Genomic DNA, 19,850 nt, shown 5'->3' with positions numbered 1-19,850 from the left:
GAGTATATATCTCCAAATTGATACGATATTCCTATGCTAGTGTTTCCTATCATGATTTCCTTGATAGAGGTATGCTGCTCACAAGGAAGCTATTAAACCAGGGGTTTCAAATGGTGAAATTGAAAACATCCCTTCGTTAATTTTACGGACGCCATCACCAGTTGATTGACCGTTACAGAATAACCGTTTTACAGATGATATCGGATATGCTCCTTATGTCGTAACGACAATCCACCTCCCTTTTCACCACGAATGTGACCTATCGAATTAGACTATCTAAAGGGTTTGTAAAAACAGGAGCAACACGACTGGTGCCACATGTTGAGCAGGATCTGCTTACCCTCCGGAGCACTTGAAATCACCCCCAGTTCTTGGTGGGATTCGTGTTGCTTTGTCTTTAGTTTTCTATGTTGTGTCTTGTGTACTGTTATTTGTCTGATTGTCTTTTTTTTTACCATGACGTTGTCAGTTTATTTTCGATCTATGAGTTTGACTGGTATCTTATGCCCCTCTTTTAAAATTTTGACTAATAAACTCATTGTAGAAACTAAGCTTCGAAATATATATGCCATATGTTATAATAACCCAATTAATGAGCAGAAAACGAGTGGGAATATGATATGAATAAATTGAGAAAAGTTCCATCGTCAAATCATTTTTCCAACCTAAAATTAGACTCACCGTCGATTTCGTGATTACTATGAGCAATTCGACTGGTGCTTACACTTCCTTGGCACCAGAGATCACCCCTAGTTTTGTTTGAACATATTCGGGTGATGTTGCTTTATAAGTGTTGCACTTGGTGCTAATTAATTTTCAATTCGTGTGTTGTTTCAACCGGTAATAGTCTTGTCTGTTATTTAACGTAAACAAAAGCGTGTTTCGATTTCAAAATGTCATATTTTAATGAAAAACTAAAAATATCGAGAGCAAACTTTTGTGGTGGCTAAATGTGAAATCAATAATACAATAAAATTATCAAAATATGACAAAAATGTATTGCAATACTTTTGATCATGCAGAATCGCTATTGATCCATTTGTTTCAAAAGCGACCATGGCATAGACTAGCGTCCGACTTGTTCGGTGTTGATTATTTTTAGCGATACATTCAGATACCAAATAAATGCCGTTAGTTTTCTTAATTGAATTGTTTTACACTATTTTTCATGTCGGGGCCTATTATAGCCGACTATACGGTATCGAATTTTCACATTGTTGAAGACCGTGCGGTTGTCAAAACCTGCTCAAATTCACTCTATTTGAACTTTGGTTGATAATTGTCTCATTGACAATCACACCATACCTCCTTATGTTTATATTCAGAAAACAAATTTCTCTAGTCGTTTAAAGTCTATTTTCGCATGACATGGATTATATAATTTATTAACATTCAAAAAGTAAAATCACAAAAATACTGAACTCAGAGGGAAATCAAATCGGAAAGTCCATAATCACATGGCAAAATCAAATGACAATACACATCCAAAACGAATGGACAACAACTGTCATATTCCTGACTTAGTTCAGGCATCTTCAAATGTAGAAAATGGTGGATTAAAACCTGGTTTTATAGCGCTAAACCTCTCACTTTGTACGACAGTCTCATCAAATTCCGTTATATTTACAATGATGCTTGAACTAAACAGACACAATAAATAAAACAGTCAAAATATGGGTACAGCAGTCATCACCGTGTTACAATTTAAAACAACTCCCTCCATTGTAAGGGTATCGACACGTGATGAGTAGTACACGATTTTACAATACTAACGGACAAGCCGAAAGGAGCATTCAAACTGTTAACAATAAAACTGCTTAAAATTGCGGAGTATAAATACAATTATTTGCTTTCTTTTTGTGATAACATCGTTTGCTTCGGTTAGAGCCAAACATAACTTTTTACAGGGCACTAGCTAAGAACATTGATACCAGTTGCTTTCATAAACCTCATCTTTGAATGGGCTAACGTTGGCGAGTTGTTAAAAAGGGAAGATGAATATAAATTGAAACAAAAACAGTATTATGACGGACAACACTTTGCACAAAATAAAAAAATAAATAAAAAAAAAATAAAAAAAATAAAGATTGTGTTTGGGTAAAAGATCAAACAAAACAAGGAACAGTTAAAGCAGAATCAAATAAACCGCGTTTGTTTATCATGTTAACTGAAGGCGGCACTTTACAAGTATACCTGAAATTGTTTAAAAATAAAACATATTTGTCAATTTTCTAGTTTCTTAATCTATGGCTGATTTTCTAATTTCCAAATCCATTGAAGATGTTCGACAAATGGAGGACAAGACAATATATATATATAACAAATGAGTTGCCTTTAATAAATTGCTTTCTCAAGAATCATACTTTCTCCAACTGTCAGATATTCGACATATATATAGCTAATAGTGATCAAAGGTATGAGGCTTATAATTTAATACGCCAGATGCGCGTTTTGTCTACATAAGATTCATCAGTGACGCTCAGATCAAATGTTATAAAGCCAAACAAGTACCAAGTTGAAGAGTATTGAGGACCCAAAATTCCAAAAAAATGTGCCAAATACGGCTAAGGTAATCTATTCCTGGAGCTAAATACGGTGTAGAGAGTTATCAGAAATAAATGAACGATTTTCTCGAGAAGAAATCTTTAATACAATAGTACAGGCAGTCACTGTAATAAAGCTGAAATATTGTAGAGCAATATAAAGAAATTAAAGAGTACCAAAACATCAGAAATAACAGCAAAAAAACATCATATCATTAGAAAAATTATACAAGTAAAGCAAAAACCATACCAAAATCATAGCAAAACTCCTTTAAGCAACAGACAGACACACAGACGAGGACAAAAACTAAAAGTGTATTTCCGATTTAAAGTCGACCTTTTTGCTCATAAAATTGTGCAATTTCAAAATCTGCCACAGATTTGGAGAAAACAATTAATTGCCATAGATTAATGATGGCGTTTGTGACGTCATACTTGCCGTAGATATGAAATCTGCCAAAGATCTGGAAACCTCCTAAGATATGCACTACTTATTACTGGTCAAAGTTAGATAAGTCAATTTTTATCATGATTTTCTTATTTCATATTTATAATGTAGATACTATCTCCCAGGGTTATCAATAGCCAATAATCAGCCATTTTGTATTGATTTGTTCATTTTCTTAAATTCATAAGTTGTTGATATATTCGAAACATGACAGTGTTCTTCCCAAAGGCATGCAATTGTTTTAGTTGTATTTGAAACAACTGTTCAAAAGTTTGGATACTTCTAATTTTGGTCTCTCCACGACTTGATTCGATCACTTCTGATGTGTCATATGAATTCGAAACGAACGTCTGGCGTTCCACATAATAAGCGTGTTGTCTTTGATGAGGTTTTTTTCAACCTCTCTTTGTCTGAGGGCGAACAAACACTACAAATATCAACTAGAGACATACATAGAACTTTCGTCTCTCCCAACAGCATCCTGGCCTTGAACAGTAGTATAAGAGCACAACATAAGGAAAAAGTTTTTTTTAAAAATCAGTTGAGAAAAAAACATCAGCTTATAACAAAACACAAATAACAGATCTGAGGTAAAGGGAGAGTTTGAGATCTCACAAAATATGTTAAATCCCGCCACATGTTTGTGCTTGTCAAATATTATAATGAAATTTATGTCATTTCGTTACTCAATAGACGAAATTAATCTTCTGTTCATTAGTATCAATTTTTCTTCTGAGCTCCAACAATTTGCCCGCACCCTTAAATCAAACATAGGAACAAAAGTTTTATTTTGGCAGTCATGTTGTTGTAGCTTGTATGTTTTTGTGAGAAAAAAGATAGATCCATCATTTTGCAACATGAGCAACATAACAGAACACCTGAAATCACCCCTAGTTTTTAGTGGGGTTCGTGTTGCTTAGTCTTTAGTTATCCATGTTGTGTTTTGTGTACTTTTATTTGTCAGTTTGTCTGTTTTTCTTTTTAAGCCATGGCGTAGTCAGTTTATTTTCGATCTATGAGTTTGACTGTCCCTCTGGTATCTTTCACCCCTCTTATATATAATCTTAACTTATATTATAATATTATAATTTATAGTAAACATTCATATGTAAACAGAGTAAGTAATCTAATATTTTGTATTTTTCAAATTTGAATGTTGAGTTTAAAAAAAATACCATGCACAATTCTAATGTGTTGTTATAAAAAGGAAATTCTTCGAAGACAAGAAATTGTCAAGTTTGAAAGAACATTGTTCGGGGTTTTTTTTATTGTTCGTTTTTTTTTTAATTTAGAACTTTATTTTATTAATGTGTTTAGTTGTTAGGAAAGTGGGATCTCTAATTTGACAGAAAAGTGTAACTATATGATTATTTGATTGAATGCGATATTCCTGTTTGATTAATGGTAGATACTTTACTTTAGAATAGTGGATATTATTTCTTTATAAAACGATGCATCATTTAATTTGACAGATCAGTGGGTCTTTTTAATGTATATCACTGGCAATATGACGTAATCGATTTTTTTTTTTTAAATATTTGAATAATATGTTTAAACAGTAAGTATATACTTGTACTAATTGGCCATAAAAAGTATGATAGAACGGAACATTTAGGAGGAGGACCCAGAAAGGTGTTGAAATAAATCGTCGATACTAAGAAATTATAAATGTGTGAAGGATTCTGGGATTTTTATAATTAACTATGCGGTATAGGTTTTCATATTGTTGAAGTTTCTAACGTCTACGTGAAGAGTTGTCTCATTGGCAATCATATCACATCTCCTTATCATATATTTCACGAAAGACTACTTACTACATTTTAATAGTGACATATCGAATGTGACTTACCACCGGGTTTGTTGTTTACATGAGCTTCACGATGGGTTGCCGCGAGCACCTGCAATTGCCCTCGCTTTTTTGTGTGGTTCTTGTTGTTCCACCTTAGTTTTGTATGCTGTGTTTTGTATACTGCTGTTTATTTTTAGGTCTTCTATTTTTGCCATGGTGTCTAGTTTATTTTCGCCTGTTGAGTTTTGATGTCCCTATGGTATCTGTTGATTCTCTTGTGGTGCGTGTCGTTGTCGACTTTAATGATGTTCCTTTTTTAAACAGATAACCAGCTTATATGGCGGTTTATAATAAACTGACTTTTCTATAGACGGGTATTATCAAGTATATATTGACATAAAATGGGATATGTAATAACTTAGCTAAATCTTGTATCAATCTTTTTTCATTTCAGAAATTAGTTTTCGTAATCGATATTTTGATAGATGCCTTGAATCGTATCAGTTAATTGAGGAAACCGAACAAAATACATACAATCATTTTTAATCTAATGTTTCTTTATTATATACCAGATAAGAACATTTCATTTCATATTTTATTTTTTGTCAATGGCCTTACTGGCAGTTTTTATCTTCTTAAACACAAAGACATTTAAACGTACTCGGTGAAATATAAATTCACAAACACCTTGACAAGTTCGACAACAAATGACTTTCATATTATCTATTGTATATTTTAAAATGAGAATTAAAACGATCGCTTGAATACCGGGATTTATACTAAAGTGATAGAAGATTTTGATAGATATGGAATAAGTACTGATATGGGATAAATATCTCGATGGTGTGTGATGATGTCTTATGGGGTATGATTAAGGTAGGTTAAATCGGAAAGGTTTTAGGTTTTCATGAAAGCTTGAAAAGTTTATATTGTCGGTTATTTTGTTTTATGTGTTACGTAAAGCGTATGGAAATAGATTGGAATTCTGTGAAAAATCGTAAGAATATTAATGTCATTACGACAAAATGTTTCCAACTAAGACGTACTGTGCATTTAGAAGGGAAAAAACCTAGGAATTCAGTAAGTTGTGTGCTTAATTGGATAAATTTACGTAGATGTGGAATTATTGTTTATTTTTTCTATCAATGATTTTCATCTCTTATAAGAAGATTATTCTATCATTTTCTTATTCATCTTTATTTTCCTGAATTGATTTTATGCTGTGTTTTTGTTCTCGGTTATTATATAGTAAGGGGTTAAATTATTTATTAACATTACGAAACATTATTATGGTTTGAATTTCACAGATTTATTTTCCGAATATCCAATTGATTGATGCGCTCTCGATCTAAGGGGTAATTACAAGGCCTACATTTTTCTATCATTTTGCGAGGTGTTTTATGGTTGTGTACGGTTAATGATAAGTGATTTGCATAGTTGCTAAGCGGGAGTTCAAACATTTAATTTTACATTTATTTGTACGAGCTTGATTAGAGTTGTACCCGTATACTTCAACATTATATAAATGACATTTGAATTATTTTATTGAAAGTGTTTAAAGATTTAAATTCGGTTCATTTACTATCTAATTTAAATTGGTTTTAAATTTTCGACTACCAAATCATATATGTGTTAACATAGAATTCACTTTATCATAAGTATCAAATATACTTATGACCAGATTGTTCAGGTTTTTATCTATAAAATGGCGTTAAATATTTGAAATATTGTATTATAAATGTTCATGATTTATTATCCATTTGTATGACAGCATTGTTAAAATTGTTATATAGAGTTAACAGTATGATTATATGCTTTAGAAACATTAGGACAAACATGTTTTGGTAAACAGATGATGTAAGATGTGTTTCCTACACTGCAAACAGTGGTGGATTCAGAATTTGTAAGTGGGCGCTGACTGACCTAAAGTGTGGGGGTGGGCTCCAGTCACGCTTCAGTGATTCCCTATATAATCAATCATGTTTTCTCACCAGCACCCCCCCCCTTTTGATCCGCCTGTGGCAAACAATTTACACATACAAAAGATGCTTTAGAATGTGACTCGCACTCTTGTCCGAATGACTTTTCTAGATTTCCCTTCATCAGACACGTAACGCTGGAACCCAACAATTTGTAAAACAAAGATGTATGTTACTTGAATACGGAATTATTTTGTGACAAAAATGGGACTAAAAAAGAAAACAATGGTAATCTAAGACCAACATGGTGACAATAATAGTGTTTTAATATCTTGTTTATCAACTGGGATCGTGTTTATCTACAAACTTGTTCCAGCTTTAACAGACGCTTCCAGTACTTCAAGTCTTTCGTTTTACAGTAGATTTTACCAGGCCAATAATTGAATCAATTCATAGACACAAAAATTGTCATTCATAAAGAACACTTTTATTTACTATAATAATTTGATACATCTTTTTAACTTTAAAATATCTTCGTATGAACATTGCTGTGTTTGGGGCAAATATATACTATACTATGTTTGTGCACCCTACATATATTCTAATAAAATCAAAATCAATCTTGAAATTACTTTATTGATCTTTAATCTTGTTAATAATTCATAAGAAAAGTTAACTCTGTGTAACATAAGTATAAGCCTTGATAATTGATATTATTATAGTCTATTGTATTCAGGTGATCTTCTTTATTGCGGGGGTTTAAAAGGTCAGACAGGCTTATTGAAGTTTTCGTTTTAGTTTATATGTTACCTTTCTTTACAAAACATTCGCGTTGATCTTAATTTCTTTACAAAATTATGTACGATTATTTGCCATATGTATAAAGATATGATTGTGCATACCGTTCTGCATGTAAGTTTCCATGTGCATTGAAAAAGAAGATTGTGGGTGCATGTACTTAAGACAATGACCCAACAGCACCATATAGAAAGGTTCAACTGGTCTTCTACTGCTTTCCATATTTTTAAAACATAGTCGGTTAAATAAAATGTAGTTAGACTTATTATTTGACATACGAAAAGTTTTCAAACCATACCTATCCCATGGCTTGATATATAAGTTCTGTAAATCAGTTGCTTTCTTCTTTTTATTGCATATAAACGAGACAAAATGGTATAAAACGAGAACAATACTTGATATTTTTCGTGCGTCCGAAAGCTTTCACGGACTTGTTTTCATCAGAAACCCCCAAATCAAAACATTTGAAAGCCATGGATGTATAAATACGCCAAAAACCAAAACTCAAAAGAGAACTAAATAGAATAGCCAAAACTCAAATGCAAGTCTAAATGTTAAAGAAATATTTAAGAACAGAAAGACAACATTACTGTTAAGTAAATTTACTCAATTTTACTGTAGATAAATATTGAAGACAAGGGAGGGGTACATGTAGTCTATATGTATAAACTTAATCCTACTTGTCAGTATATCTAAAGAATATTTAATATTGAAATAAGTTCAATATTTAACAAAGAATTATGTAGACTCGTTAACACTCTTTTAAAACAACATAAAAACAGAGATAAGAAAATGTGCGGCCATGTTGCGTGGTAATATAGGGTCACCTCGTGTATTACTGTATACGTTAATTAAATTACAAAGGAATCCATGCTCTCTGTACTTACATAGAACAATATTAGCCGTCAGGATGACATGCAATTTATCAACAGTCTCCTTTAAACTCGCTCTGTTGGGTTTGTTTTGTCTCCATCACTTCCCACTTGTTTGCTCAACAGAAAACAGCTAAATATTTAAATAATGATTTTGTTTGATATCACTGGTAATCTGCATACATAAGATGAAAACAAATGAGAGATCATCACACATGACATTAAAGTTCTTTTATTATTAATATTGTTAAAAATAGACAGTAAACGATCAATAAAAAAATTGCTACCTTAGATTATCATGTTGTAGTCTGCATTACATGTATCTATGGAACATGATATGTTGGGTATACATGTATCTATGGAACATGATATGTTATGGATGTTGACAACTTAAAGGTGTTTGCAAGATAAACGTTACATACATATTTCGATAGAAAAAAATCAAAGTAGTAATAAATCCATCTAGTGGAGCGAAACCTACTAAAATTGTATCAAGTACTTCTCCAGCAATCGTTTTATTTATAATTGGACAGATTTTCAACTTTGATTTGGGCCAGGTAGTTAACTAATCAAATATTGACAATACAAATTACTTATATCTATAAAAATACGAAACAGTTTCGCTTGGAAAAAGGACAGGATATATTAAAGAAAGTCAATATAGGTATAAACTTAATAAGCGGAAAGTATGTAACAAAAAAGATATAATAAACAGATTGTTAATTAACAAAGACATGTGATCTTATCGCCTGTAACCAACCATTGAGTGCTTTTGACATATTGTATATTATATATGTGTGATTATCAAAGAAATCGTACTTTTAATTTCTTATGGGATTGGAGGTGAGTTCATTATCTATTTTTTTAAATATTCAAACCAATCTCTTCTCATAAACTCCAATTATTTTTCAAATCGGTATATACTACTTATTATTTTCACATTGAAAAGAATATAGCACACAAATGAAAATAACAATTGCTTTCTGTTATTGCAATTACACTGAAGGTAAATACTTTGTCATTAATATCTAAAACTGCACATGCACCACTGTTGGCATTAAACTGTTTGGTGTACCATAGACGACAATAGAGAAAGAAATACTAGCCGTAAACAAAATATGTTGTTCAGTAAGATAAAACTGAGAATGGCAGTGTGCTGGTGACTTAATAAATAACATCGAACGAACTGAGTTGCTGTTTCTACCTGCTCATAATGTCTATTGTTTAATTTGAGTCTTGGCATTCAGTTTAATTTGAAAACGTTTAAAAAGCAGAAAATATAATCAGTTTAACCAAAAACTGACCTAACCGATAATCTACGAACATTTTGAAACGAAATCCACAATCTTCACTGATGTCCAGAAATAGCACTATTCCTATATACCAGTTTTATTTTTGATATACTTTTCATTTCGTGAGCTTGAATGGGATTTTTATTTGCGTATTTGCCACTATACTTAAAATATTTACGACGAATTCAGACTTAATTGAAGATGAAACCAGTTTTTTTATTACACTTTTCATACCAAGTTATAAAATATAAAATTACGACCATTTATAACTAACACGGTTAGTGTCAGGTATGCGTTTTTTCTGTTTAAAGTGCTCTCAACAGTTTGCATGATATAAAGTAATTTTCACTAAAGATTTAACTAGTGATTTACTACCTAATATAGTAACAAGAGAAAATCTCATTAGAACATTTCCTGAATTTAATACTTTTTCTTTCAAGTTTACTCCTTATACCAAGTAAGTTTTATAACAACGGATAGTAAGCATAGTTTACATTGGAAATCCTGAAGGTTTATTTTTGAGAGTTGTTTTTAAGATGTGCAAAAATTGAAAAAAAACGCGTTATAAATCAAATGCGTCCGAGGTGCTTTTCTGGATTTACCTTCAGCAGGAACGAATATTTGAAAGCCAAGTATGTATTAATCCGAACAAGATTCAAAAATGATATTAAATAATAGACAAACCCTTTTAAGGCTAACATTGTCTGAGGCAAAGTTCTCCAATTGGTTAAGTTTATGCATTTATTTACTTGGACAAAACATTCGATGAATTGTTTTTACGTGGCTGATATAACTCATTTTGTGTATTTTTCAGGTTATTGTTATGATGACGAGAAGCAAAAGGACACAACAATTTGCATAGACTGTGATACTATGGACATTTTATAACCAGTAACAAAAATGTCAGTAAACACATTTACGCTGTTTGTGGTTCTTCCAGACGACAGTGTGTGCACGCTCAGAAACCTCGTTTCCGGTGTAAATATCGAAGAGATTAAAGCGAGGCTAGAATTGATAGCTGGACTTCCATCGCATATCTTTATCTTAATATATCCTGATGGCGAAAAGTTACAAGACCATCAGAAACTTTTGATGCGAGAAAATATAAAAGATGGTTACGTTTTGAGAGTACATGTTATTGAACATTGGGAAACGTTATTTAACTCTGTCTTTAGAAACAATATAGAAAGTGTATACCACAATGGAGGGGTTCACTTGAAAGGAAATATGGTGATAAATGCCGAAGAGTCGGGAAAAATTGAAAACGCTGTTTACGATCGCGGATGTGTAGCTTTATATATGTCCAGTTTTCTTGGCTTACTACGCATGTGCAATATGTTAATCACCGTTGGTAAGTATTGTTTTAACAGTTGTTTTTATGTTCGTCTCTTCGTGGTTTTTTTTTTTTTTTTGTGTTCTTTTTGCACTGTTGTCTATTTGCATTTGGTATTTGTATTATCATAAAGAAAATCGTCGATGATATCCCTGGAAACGCACAGCAAGTTTTGCATAATTAACTCGTTTTTTTATTTCATAACCCTATCCGATTAACAGTTGATTGACCCAAGTTACATATTGTCCACTGCTAAAGATTCTGCATTTCATTTGATATTCAAATGAACGGAACACAAACTGATATAACAGCACAAGGTTATAACAATTTATATGAAAAAGGAGATGCGGCACGATTGCCGATAAGACAACTATCAATTAAAGTTCAAATAAAGCGAATGCAAGAGCATAGATGATGAATAAAGGCAACAGTAGTATACTGCTGTTCAATAGTTATATATCGATTTAAATGAAACAAATCCGGGTCACACATAAAACCAAGGGAAACACATTAACTATAAGAGGAAAACCACGGAACAACAAAAACACTGAACTGCTACAAAAAATAATACCAATATGCATAGAAACGGACTATTTGATAATAGTTGACATTTTTAGAAAAACAAATTAAATACTACCGTGTACATAATTTACACACTACGTAATACAAAAAATCATATGAAAGAGATGGTTATGGAATTCCAAGTATATTCCGCGATAATAATTTCATAAATCATGTATTATATTTATGTTTGATTTAACTACCCACTTATGACGATCTATGATCACTTTCCAAAACATAAAAACATAATTGACCGATTATTTAAGTTTTTATAGTGTCTACACGAAGGTACTTTTTTTTCAGATATACCGTAAAGAATACAAAATGTAGATGTTATAAAAAAACGGCTTTCATTTTATGAGTATGAAAAGTAAATGAAAACAAAACTAAGCTAGATATGATCCTATCGAAAGATGGTCACTTTTTATACAATATTTCTATTAGGGAACGTTTTTCACGTGACTTTATTTACAATTATTTTCTGTGATTATCAAGCAACACCTTCGATTCACATTCTACAATTCCTTCCATTCTTCTGTAGTAGTAAGTAACAGTTGCCTGCCTTTCAATTGAATATACGTGAGTCCTCAACATTTGAGCATGACTGTAAATGGATCGGTAGACCTCTAGTCCTTATTGACATTATTGCCTAGGGGTTGAGAGGACTCTAGGTTTGTTTACCTCCTCTCGGTGTTTTTTGTTCTTTGTTTTTGGCTTTTCTTTTATACCTTGAGGCTATCAAATAATGCCATGTTTTAGCGATGTATTTAACATTGCCATAAAGCGCGAAGTTTGGCTAGCCACAAAACCTGGTTCAACCCTCCATTTTTTCTTAACAGGTCCTGCACAAGTCAAGAATATGACAGCTGTTATCTAATGGTTCGTTTTTATGTTTTTTGCATTGTCAGGGGTTTTTTTTTTTTGTTGCACTTCTGTGTTCTGTTATTTCGTTTTTCGCCTCTTAAAGTTGATTTGTTTCCCTCGGATTTAGTTTGTAACCCGGATTTTTTTTCTCTCAATCGATTTATGACATTTGAATAGCGGTATACTACTCATGCCTTTATTTATTGCACCGTTTTATTATCTCAGTTAATCTACTTGACACTTATCAAGATTCTCCAATTAATTTTCAGGTGTAGATATCAATGGAACTACGCAATTTGGGAGAACAGCACTACATGCAGCAGCATCTAAAGATAACCTTATAACACTGAAGTATCTCATAGATCATGGTGCAAAAATAAACATTACAGATTTGTTAGGAAAGTCGCCATTAGATGTAGCGCAAAGCTGTGCGTCACTTATGTGTGAAAAAAATCTGAAAATCATGCAACTTAATTTACGTGGCAATAACAAAATGGCGAAGAATCCCAAAGCAATATATAATACACTTCAACTCTCTGACAAGAAACATGTTAAAATTAATAAAGATCAGACGATAAGACCAAAATCATTAGTGGAAAGCAGAATTACTATAAATGATGATTCTCAAAAAACAAGACCACACACTCATTATACTCCGAGGCAAACATTAGGCAAAAGCCCTAAAGGTCCCAGAACGGTTGCATGGCAATCGATTCAAGACAGCAAAGTCAACCGAAATATTGGCAAGACGCCAAGTTATCATAAATTTGAAAACGTAACGAAGATGAAAACTTTAGATGAAAATGCTGTAACATGTAAACCGTTGCCACTATTGAAGAAGAAGTCATGTTTGAAATTTACACCCGGGGCTGATGAAAAAGCTATTTCTAGATCTACGCAGACAACACCCGTGGCATCTAAGACAGATGTGTCTACCACGCCTATGTTGTTTGCACCTCCTAGCAGCCGTTTGGATGGGAGCACTGTAGCAGATGAGATGAACACGTCGTTTTCAACTGAAGATCGTGCAGTGTCTGCTAGGACGAGATCTAGTAAATCAGGAAAACTTGTGTCGTTTTCTCACAAGGAAAGGTAAGTTTGCATTTCTTTCAATAATATTTGCAATACTGACTGTGGTGATTGTTGATGCGACGAAATAGCAATAATTGTAAAGATAACAAAGATAGATTGAATAATTTATTACCTTTTCATGTTATTCGTCGCATGTCTCCTTTTTACTCACAGTGTATATATTTCATGTCATCAAATTTACAGTTAGTAAGGTTTATGTTGCTCAGTCTTTTGTTTTTTATTTTGTGTTTTGTCAACTGTTGCAAGTGTCTAGTAGTTTTCATGGGTGTTTTGCCATATCCTTGTCAGTTTATTTTTTACTTATTAATTTGGATATCAGTTTGTTATCTTTCGCCCTTATTTTTGTAAATTATGTAGAAAAAATAGATTTTCCCTCCCGAAACGGTTTCTAGACCCTCATATACCCATTCATACCTTATACCATGTATACGTATATACGTATATACAACTACAGACGAATCGAACTAGTGTAGCTGAAAGGGGATTTTAATTTCGATGCTTGGAGACATTTTTTGAAATTAATTGCTATCCTTTTTGAACCGTAGATAATTTCCAGTGAAGGTCATTGCAGAAACACATTTCATTACCCTTCGAATTAAATATTACAAGTTTATATGGATAATAAGTTTAACACACATGTACTCCTTTTTAGTAAATGCAGATATTTTCGTCAGACGTAAGTTTTTTCGATGTTGTTGCACATAATGCATGTTTTAGTGTTTTGTGTAAATTTTGTTACGCAGACCAATCCCAATCTATACATTATATATTGAAACATATCGATGATAGAATCAAATTCACCATCGGCATCATGCTCTTTGTGGTATCAACTTTTAAAAGCTGAAAGCAGCGACTGAATGGTTTTCGTCTAAGTGAAAGCGCACGCGTGCAGTTGCTGGAGATCGAAAACTTCCTAGAATGAGAAATTCGAAAACTCAGAAGCGAATTCTTTTTAATTGTATTCAAAAAAAATGTTTTTATCATAACGATGAAAATTGATACTGTTACCCGATTTTCAAATTTGTATTATTCATATAACATGTATAATTGACTTTACAAAAATGCATGTTTGAATAGTTGTGACTTAATTTCATTATGTATACCGACAATATTATTCATGTAATAAGAAATACTATCAGCTCTTTTCAATTAATACAACATTTCAAAATAAGATTTCTAGTGTGCCAAAGATCTCATGTAAGAATTTGATCGTTGTATGTACAGTCCACATTTCTTATTTCAAGTACCAAAAAAAGAAAAATTTCTCTCATGTTCAAATATATATATATGAGAAATGTATTCATTATATTTTTAGACCCGAGTTTCCAGATTTTACTCAATCGTCCCGTGTTATGAAGAGACGCATCAATCTAGCTGCCAATCGAAGTGCACAGCCTATCGACCAACGCGAAACTTCTACGCCAAAACGTTCAGGAGTGATCCATGATCGTTGGGCCGACAGAAAAAAAGTCCTCAATAAGAATGTTCGACAAGACATCTCAAGTAGCGACGACGACGACAGTGATTTCGACGATGATGACAGTGGTAATGGTTCTGAGGCTAATGCTGAGGCTTATGAAGCCTGGTTAAAGAGAAAAGAATTGGAAAGTAAACGAATGCCAAGAAAGGTAACTCGTCCTATCCATGACATTATAAAAATAGGCAGCACTGAGGTGGGTGATGGTCGAAATCCTTCCGCGGAACATAACATTACAGCCTATAGAGACTGGTTTGAGAGACGAAAAACGAATAAGAGGACGCCGAATTTAGAACGAATTAAGTCCATGAAAGATTTTATGTCACAAAAGAAAATGCTGGAAGAAAAGCGCCAGAAACTTCTAATGACGGCCATCTCATATGACGAATGGATGGACCAAGAATATGATCGTCGGGCGCTGATACGCAAAATTTTACAGGCGGATTATGAACAATTAAAAGTGATGGAACAAGAGAACGATAAGAATCCAGCTCCTGTGCAAAATGTAAATACAAAATGGCAGGAGGAGGTCATGAAACGTGAAGAAATGGAGAGAAAAAGAAGAGTAATACAACAAAGTTATAGTGAAGAAAAAGAAAAGTGGAGAAAGGAAATTATGAAAAATAGTACTGCCGTCTCACAGAATGACTGGCTACGCGGGAAAAATCCACAAACTCCTCGATTATTAATGAGATCAAACTCGAAGGGAGCTCCCGGAAGTGACGTTAAACGAGCTGTAGAAGCTGATAAGGCGTACCAAGACTGGATGAAACGAAAACATTCAGAAGACATTTCGGATATTCAGAGGCAAGTGGAAACCGAAAGAGACATGCTCCACTCGTGTAGACAACGCCGCACCGCACAAGTTATCTCATGTTAGTATTGTAAGGTTTCATACATTTGACAAAGATATATATGCAATCAAAGACATGCTGTTACTTGCTTCTATATCCATATGACATAAACATTTCTTCTACATCTATTTAATAAACCACTTTCGAGTTTGTCCTTCACCGGAAAAAAATCGTCAATTATGCACGCCTTTATGACGTCATTTACAAGTTAGAGGGGATCACCTGTATCCCTGCACTATTAATTCATCAAGCATCTTAGTGCTCGTCATTGTGCAGGATAAACTAGAAGTAATATTTGTTCTGTGGGTACTTAGTCACAATTCCCTAATGACAGCAGTGTTGATTGTCAATTATGAGAACTCAATTTGACGAATAATTTGTGCAATGTAGCATCATAGTTTTCCAACCACTCGCTCAACATTGGAATGGAATTGACGTTGCCCCATAACACACGAATGATGTTCACTAAAACCAAAGTTTTTGACGGAAATGTATCGAACTCGAAAGTTGTCTATTGGTTAAGCTGTGCACAACAAGAAGGAATTTGAAAACTTATGCCTTCCGAATTATTTTCAAAAAAATTGAACTATTTCTTGGGCAAGGTTTGATACTCGGTATCTTCCAAGCTATAATCACATGGTTTAAATACATCCAATAATTTATAATGAACATGTATATACATATTAAATTATTACATTTGCACAACATTCTGATATATCCATCCATTCATATTCCACTACCATTATTAAATCTAAATCTTCCCTTTGAATTGGATGCGACTGTTATACATAGATTTACGAGTTTTGAACAGCGGTATACTACTGTTGCCTTTATTTATACAAGTGAGAAAATTAGCTAGCTTTAAAAGCAGGTTTAATCCACCATTTTCTACATAACCAAATGCCTGTAGCAAGTCAGGAATATGACAGTTGTGATCCATTCGTTTATTGTATTTGAGCTTCAAATTTTGACATTTGATTAGGGAATTCCTTTCGGAATTTTCCTCAGAGATCAGTTTTTGTGATTTTACTTTTTTCTATATCAACATTTGTTCTACGTCTATTCTGTTGGTTTAGGTATTGCACAACTGAAAACAATTAACTCTGTGATATACTCCATCATAAAAGTAAAATAACAAAAATACCGAACTTTAAGAAAATTCCCATATAAATAAAGGCAACAGTAGTATACCGCTGTTCAAACGCATAAATCCATGGACAAAACCAAAATCGGGGTAACAAACTAAAATGCATTAAATATAAGAGGAGAACAACGACACAACACTACAATGTAACACACACAGAAACGGACCAAGCATCAGACAAAATCCAACGAGAATAACAAATATAACATCAAAACCAAATTTCAAATGGCAAAATCAAAAGCTCAAACACATCAAACCAATAGAAAACAATTGTCATATTTCTGACTTGGTACAGGCATTTCCATATGAGAAAATGGTGAATAAAACCTAGTTTTATAGCTAGCTAAACCTCTTACTTGTATGACAGTCTCATAAGATTGCATTATAATTTTCAATAATGTGTGAACAGAAGAAACAGAGTAAAAGTGTCAAAAATAAGGGTACAGCATTAGACTTTGTTTTATAATCTTAATCACCATTAAACAAAAACATGTCATCGAAGAAAAACAAAATGACATGAAGGCAAACGTGTTTGACAATAATACAAAAATTTACTACAGTACAACACATTGGCGGGATGCATAAGCATCTAGCCACGCCTAAAGGTTATTGCTAAAAATAGACTTTACAGTAAAGGTTTATAATTTACAACTACAAATGAAGGAACACTTTAAAACGCAATTAAAATGAAAACAACGTCTGTACCTATAATCTTTACTTCAAGACCATCATATATTATTTGTGAAGTTGATAACTAATATTTATCATCAAGGTCTACGTATCTTTCAATGAACTTTTTAAGAAAACAGGAGGATACTTTTTGACATAACCTTTGTTCATCAACTATCTGATCAGACACCGGTGACGTTTTATAATGTCTGAGTAGCAGCTGCAAGCTCTTGAATAGCGAAATAGTTCGGAAATGTATATCCCATATGCAGGTGAAGTCGGTATATTGCTACTAATGTGGCGGAAATTGTTATAACTTCAAAATTGAAATAGTCTCGTTTGTCATATATTCTGATACTGATATGACTGCTTATATCAAATATGAGATATAAGTCTGAAAAAGGAGACAGAAGAAGCCGTGTCTGTTTTGTCTTTAATGTTTAGTCATTGGGTATATAGTAATGTAGCCCAATCAGAAAAGTATGAATTGTTAATGGAAAGAACATCGTCACATATATATTTAATTGTGAAATTAAATTATCTGGCTTTTTTGGTCTTCTTGTTTTTGACAAACGTCTGGAGGAACTCAGAGACTCAAATAAAAATAAACAGAGGTAATAAAGGAGAGGCGTACAGTTTTTTTACCATATTGGTTGAAACGTTCTACCTTCAAATTATACCAATATGTTATCAATAAGAACCGCAAGCATACTGATCACTTGTTCCTTTTTGTAGCATGGTTTACCTTTTCGTTAACTGTTAACAAAATATGCCATCTATTATCCAAAAAAAATCATTGACAAGACACTCGCAGTAGTACGATTGACATACAAAGACAAAAATATGCAAAACTTTGTTCGTAGAAACACCAACATAATTATTCTGGAACTCATTCATCATTTATTCTTCATGTGATCATCATTTTATATTGTTAACGTTTCATTGCGTACATCGCTTTATGTGCGCCAGTTTTAGGAGTTTTATAAAGGACAGTGTAGGAATCCGCGTTACTTTCCCCTCTCTTCTAATGACGTAAACTGCTCAGCGAGTCGTGTGCACAACTGCAAAGAACATTCAGCGGACACGTTGTCCAAAAGAACAATTCGTGGCTAACCACAGCGTGAGTTACTTTCAAAACATTACAAATAATGTATTTACATCAGCGACGAACTGTTTTAATATATTTTCATATGTTATAAAGAAGATATGAACATTTTACCGTTCAAACTGTTCGTATCTGCGATTTACACGATTTAATTCAAGACAGAACCCGACGTGTGCAAGAATATTCATATTTTTATTATTATAAAGAACTTTAACAGCTTTATATATATCTACGAACTGTTTATCCGTATTTTTAATGGACTTTAATTATCATTGAACACATTGTAAAATCGTATTTATATTTGTATTTTCAGTTTTTCACCATTTGGATTGGTAGTGAAATAAAAGTCAGCTCCTGATTGTTTTATCTTTACTTAAACCCAGTCGTCTTGGTTACACTCACTGGTCAGGCCAGTACAATAATAATCGTGAAGACATGATAGACATTCGGCAGCTTATTGGTCTTTGAAAACTAATTTTGGTCGATTTCACACAGTTTTTATTAAACTTATAAATTCGACGTGTTATCAGAAACCTGATTGTTTTGACCCATTCTGACAAAGTGTCCAGTTCAACTTCTAGTTAGCCTATCACATGCTCTGGCGAAGTCCTCAATATAATCCATAACCATTTTGAAATTATGGTTCCAATTTATGTGTTGTGGTCATCTGAACATAGGAACATGATATACTACCTTTCGAAGATGTTCATTTTGAATTATGTTAAAATTAGGTAAAACATTAAAACAACACGTAATAAATTCCATGCGTCCGATGCGCTTTTCTGGACTTTCAATTTGGCAATTTGTTTTGATATTCAAACTTAATACGCCCGCAGAAAGCGAGATAACTCAAAAATGTAAAAAACACGAGACAAGATGAGCGTACTCGAAATGATCATCCGATGTTTTTTTAAAGGTAACGATCACAGGTGAAATTTTAATTTATACAGCCAGCAGTAAGGTTTCCTCATGTAGTTACTATTCGAAGCAAAAAGTTTGCAGTGCACAATTTTTCGTATCAGAACAATTTATTTTGAACAAATTGTTTATAAATTCCCTTTTTTACAAACTTCGGAAGTAAAATGTAGTT

General features: G+C 32.9%; 1 protein-coding gene and 1 long non-coding RNA gene across 4 annotated transcripts; both read left to right on the top strand.

The window, feature by feature from the left end:
* The first annotated feature begins 5,437 nt into the window (after positions 1-5,437).
* LOC139524865 (ankycorbin-like) lies at positions 5,438-16,547 on the top strand. Of its 3 annotated transcripts, none has more exons than XM_071319986.1 (4): positions 5,438-5,656; positions 10,476-11,012; positions 12,689-13,511; positions 14,827-16,547. In XM_071319986.1, exons 2-4 carry the CDS (start codon positions 10,562-10,564, stop codon positions 15,866-15,868), a joined length of 2,316 nt encoding a protein of 771 aa, XP_071176087.1. In that variant the 5' UTR covers positions 5,438-5,656; positions 10,476-10,561; the 3' UTR covers positions 15,869-16,547. The 3 variants fall into 3 exon arrangements, with proteins under 3 accessions (XP_071176087.1, XP_071176089.1, XP_071176088.1); XM_071319988.1 differs by lacking the exon at positions 5,438-5,656 and adding an exon at positions 9,138-9,212; XM_071319987.1 differs by lacking the exon at positions 5,438-5,656 and adding an exon at positions 10,069-10,293.
* A 1,992-nt stretch (positions 16,548-18,539) lies between these two features.
* LOC139522567 (uncharacterized) lies at positions 18,540-19,118 on the top strand. Its single transcript, XR_011664476.1, has 2 exons — positions 18,540-18,775; positions 19,074-19,118. It is a non-coding gene; the product is annotated as an uncharacterized lncRNA (long non-coding RNA).
* The last annotated feature ends 732 nt before the right edge of the window (positions 19,119-19,850 follow it).

The sequence above is a fragment of the Mytilus edulis genome, chromosome 5 (assembly GCF_963676685.1).
Source record: "Mytilus edulis chromosome 5, xbMytEdul2.2, whole genome shotgun sequence".
Lineage (NCBI taxonomy): Eukaryota > Metazoa > Mollusca > Bivalvia > Mytilida > Mytilidae > Mytilus > Mytilus edulis.
The sequence above is the reverse complement of the archived record's forward strand: the minus strand, read 5'-3'. Positions and strand labels throughout refer to the sequence as shown.

Bases quoted from the DNA above. Each gene is read 5' to 3' on its own strand.
- LOC139524865 (XM_071319986.1), top strand. From the start codon at position 10,562: ATGTCAGTAAACACATTTACGCTGTTTGTGGTTCTTCCAGACGACAGT. The intron at 11,013-12,688 runs GTAAGTATTGTT...ATTAATTTTCAG, and splicing joins CAATATGTTAATCACCGTTG to GTGTAGATATCAATGGAACT. The intron at 13,512-14,826 runs GTAAGTTTGCAT...TTATATTTTTAG, and splicing joins TCGTTTTCTCACAAGGAAAG to ACCCGAGTTTCCAGATTTTA.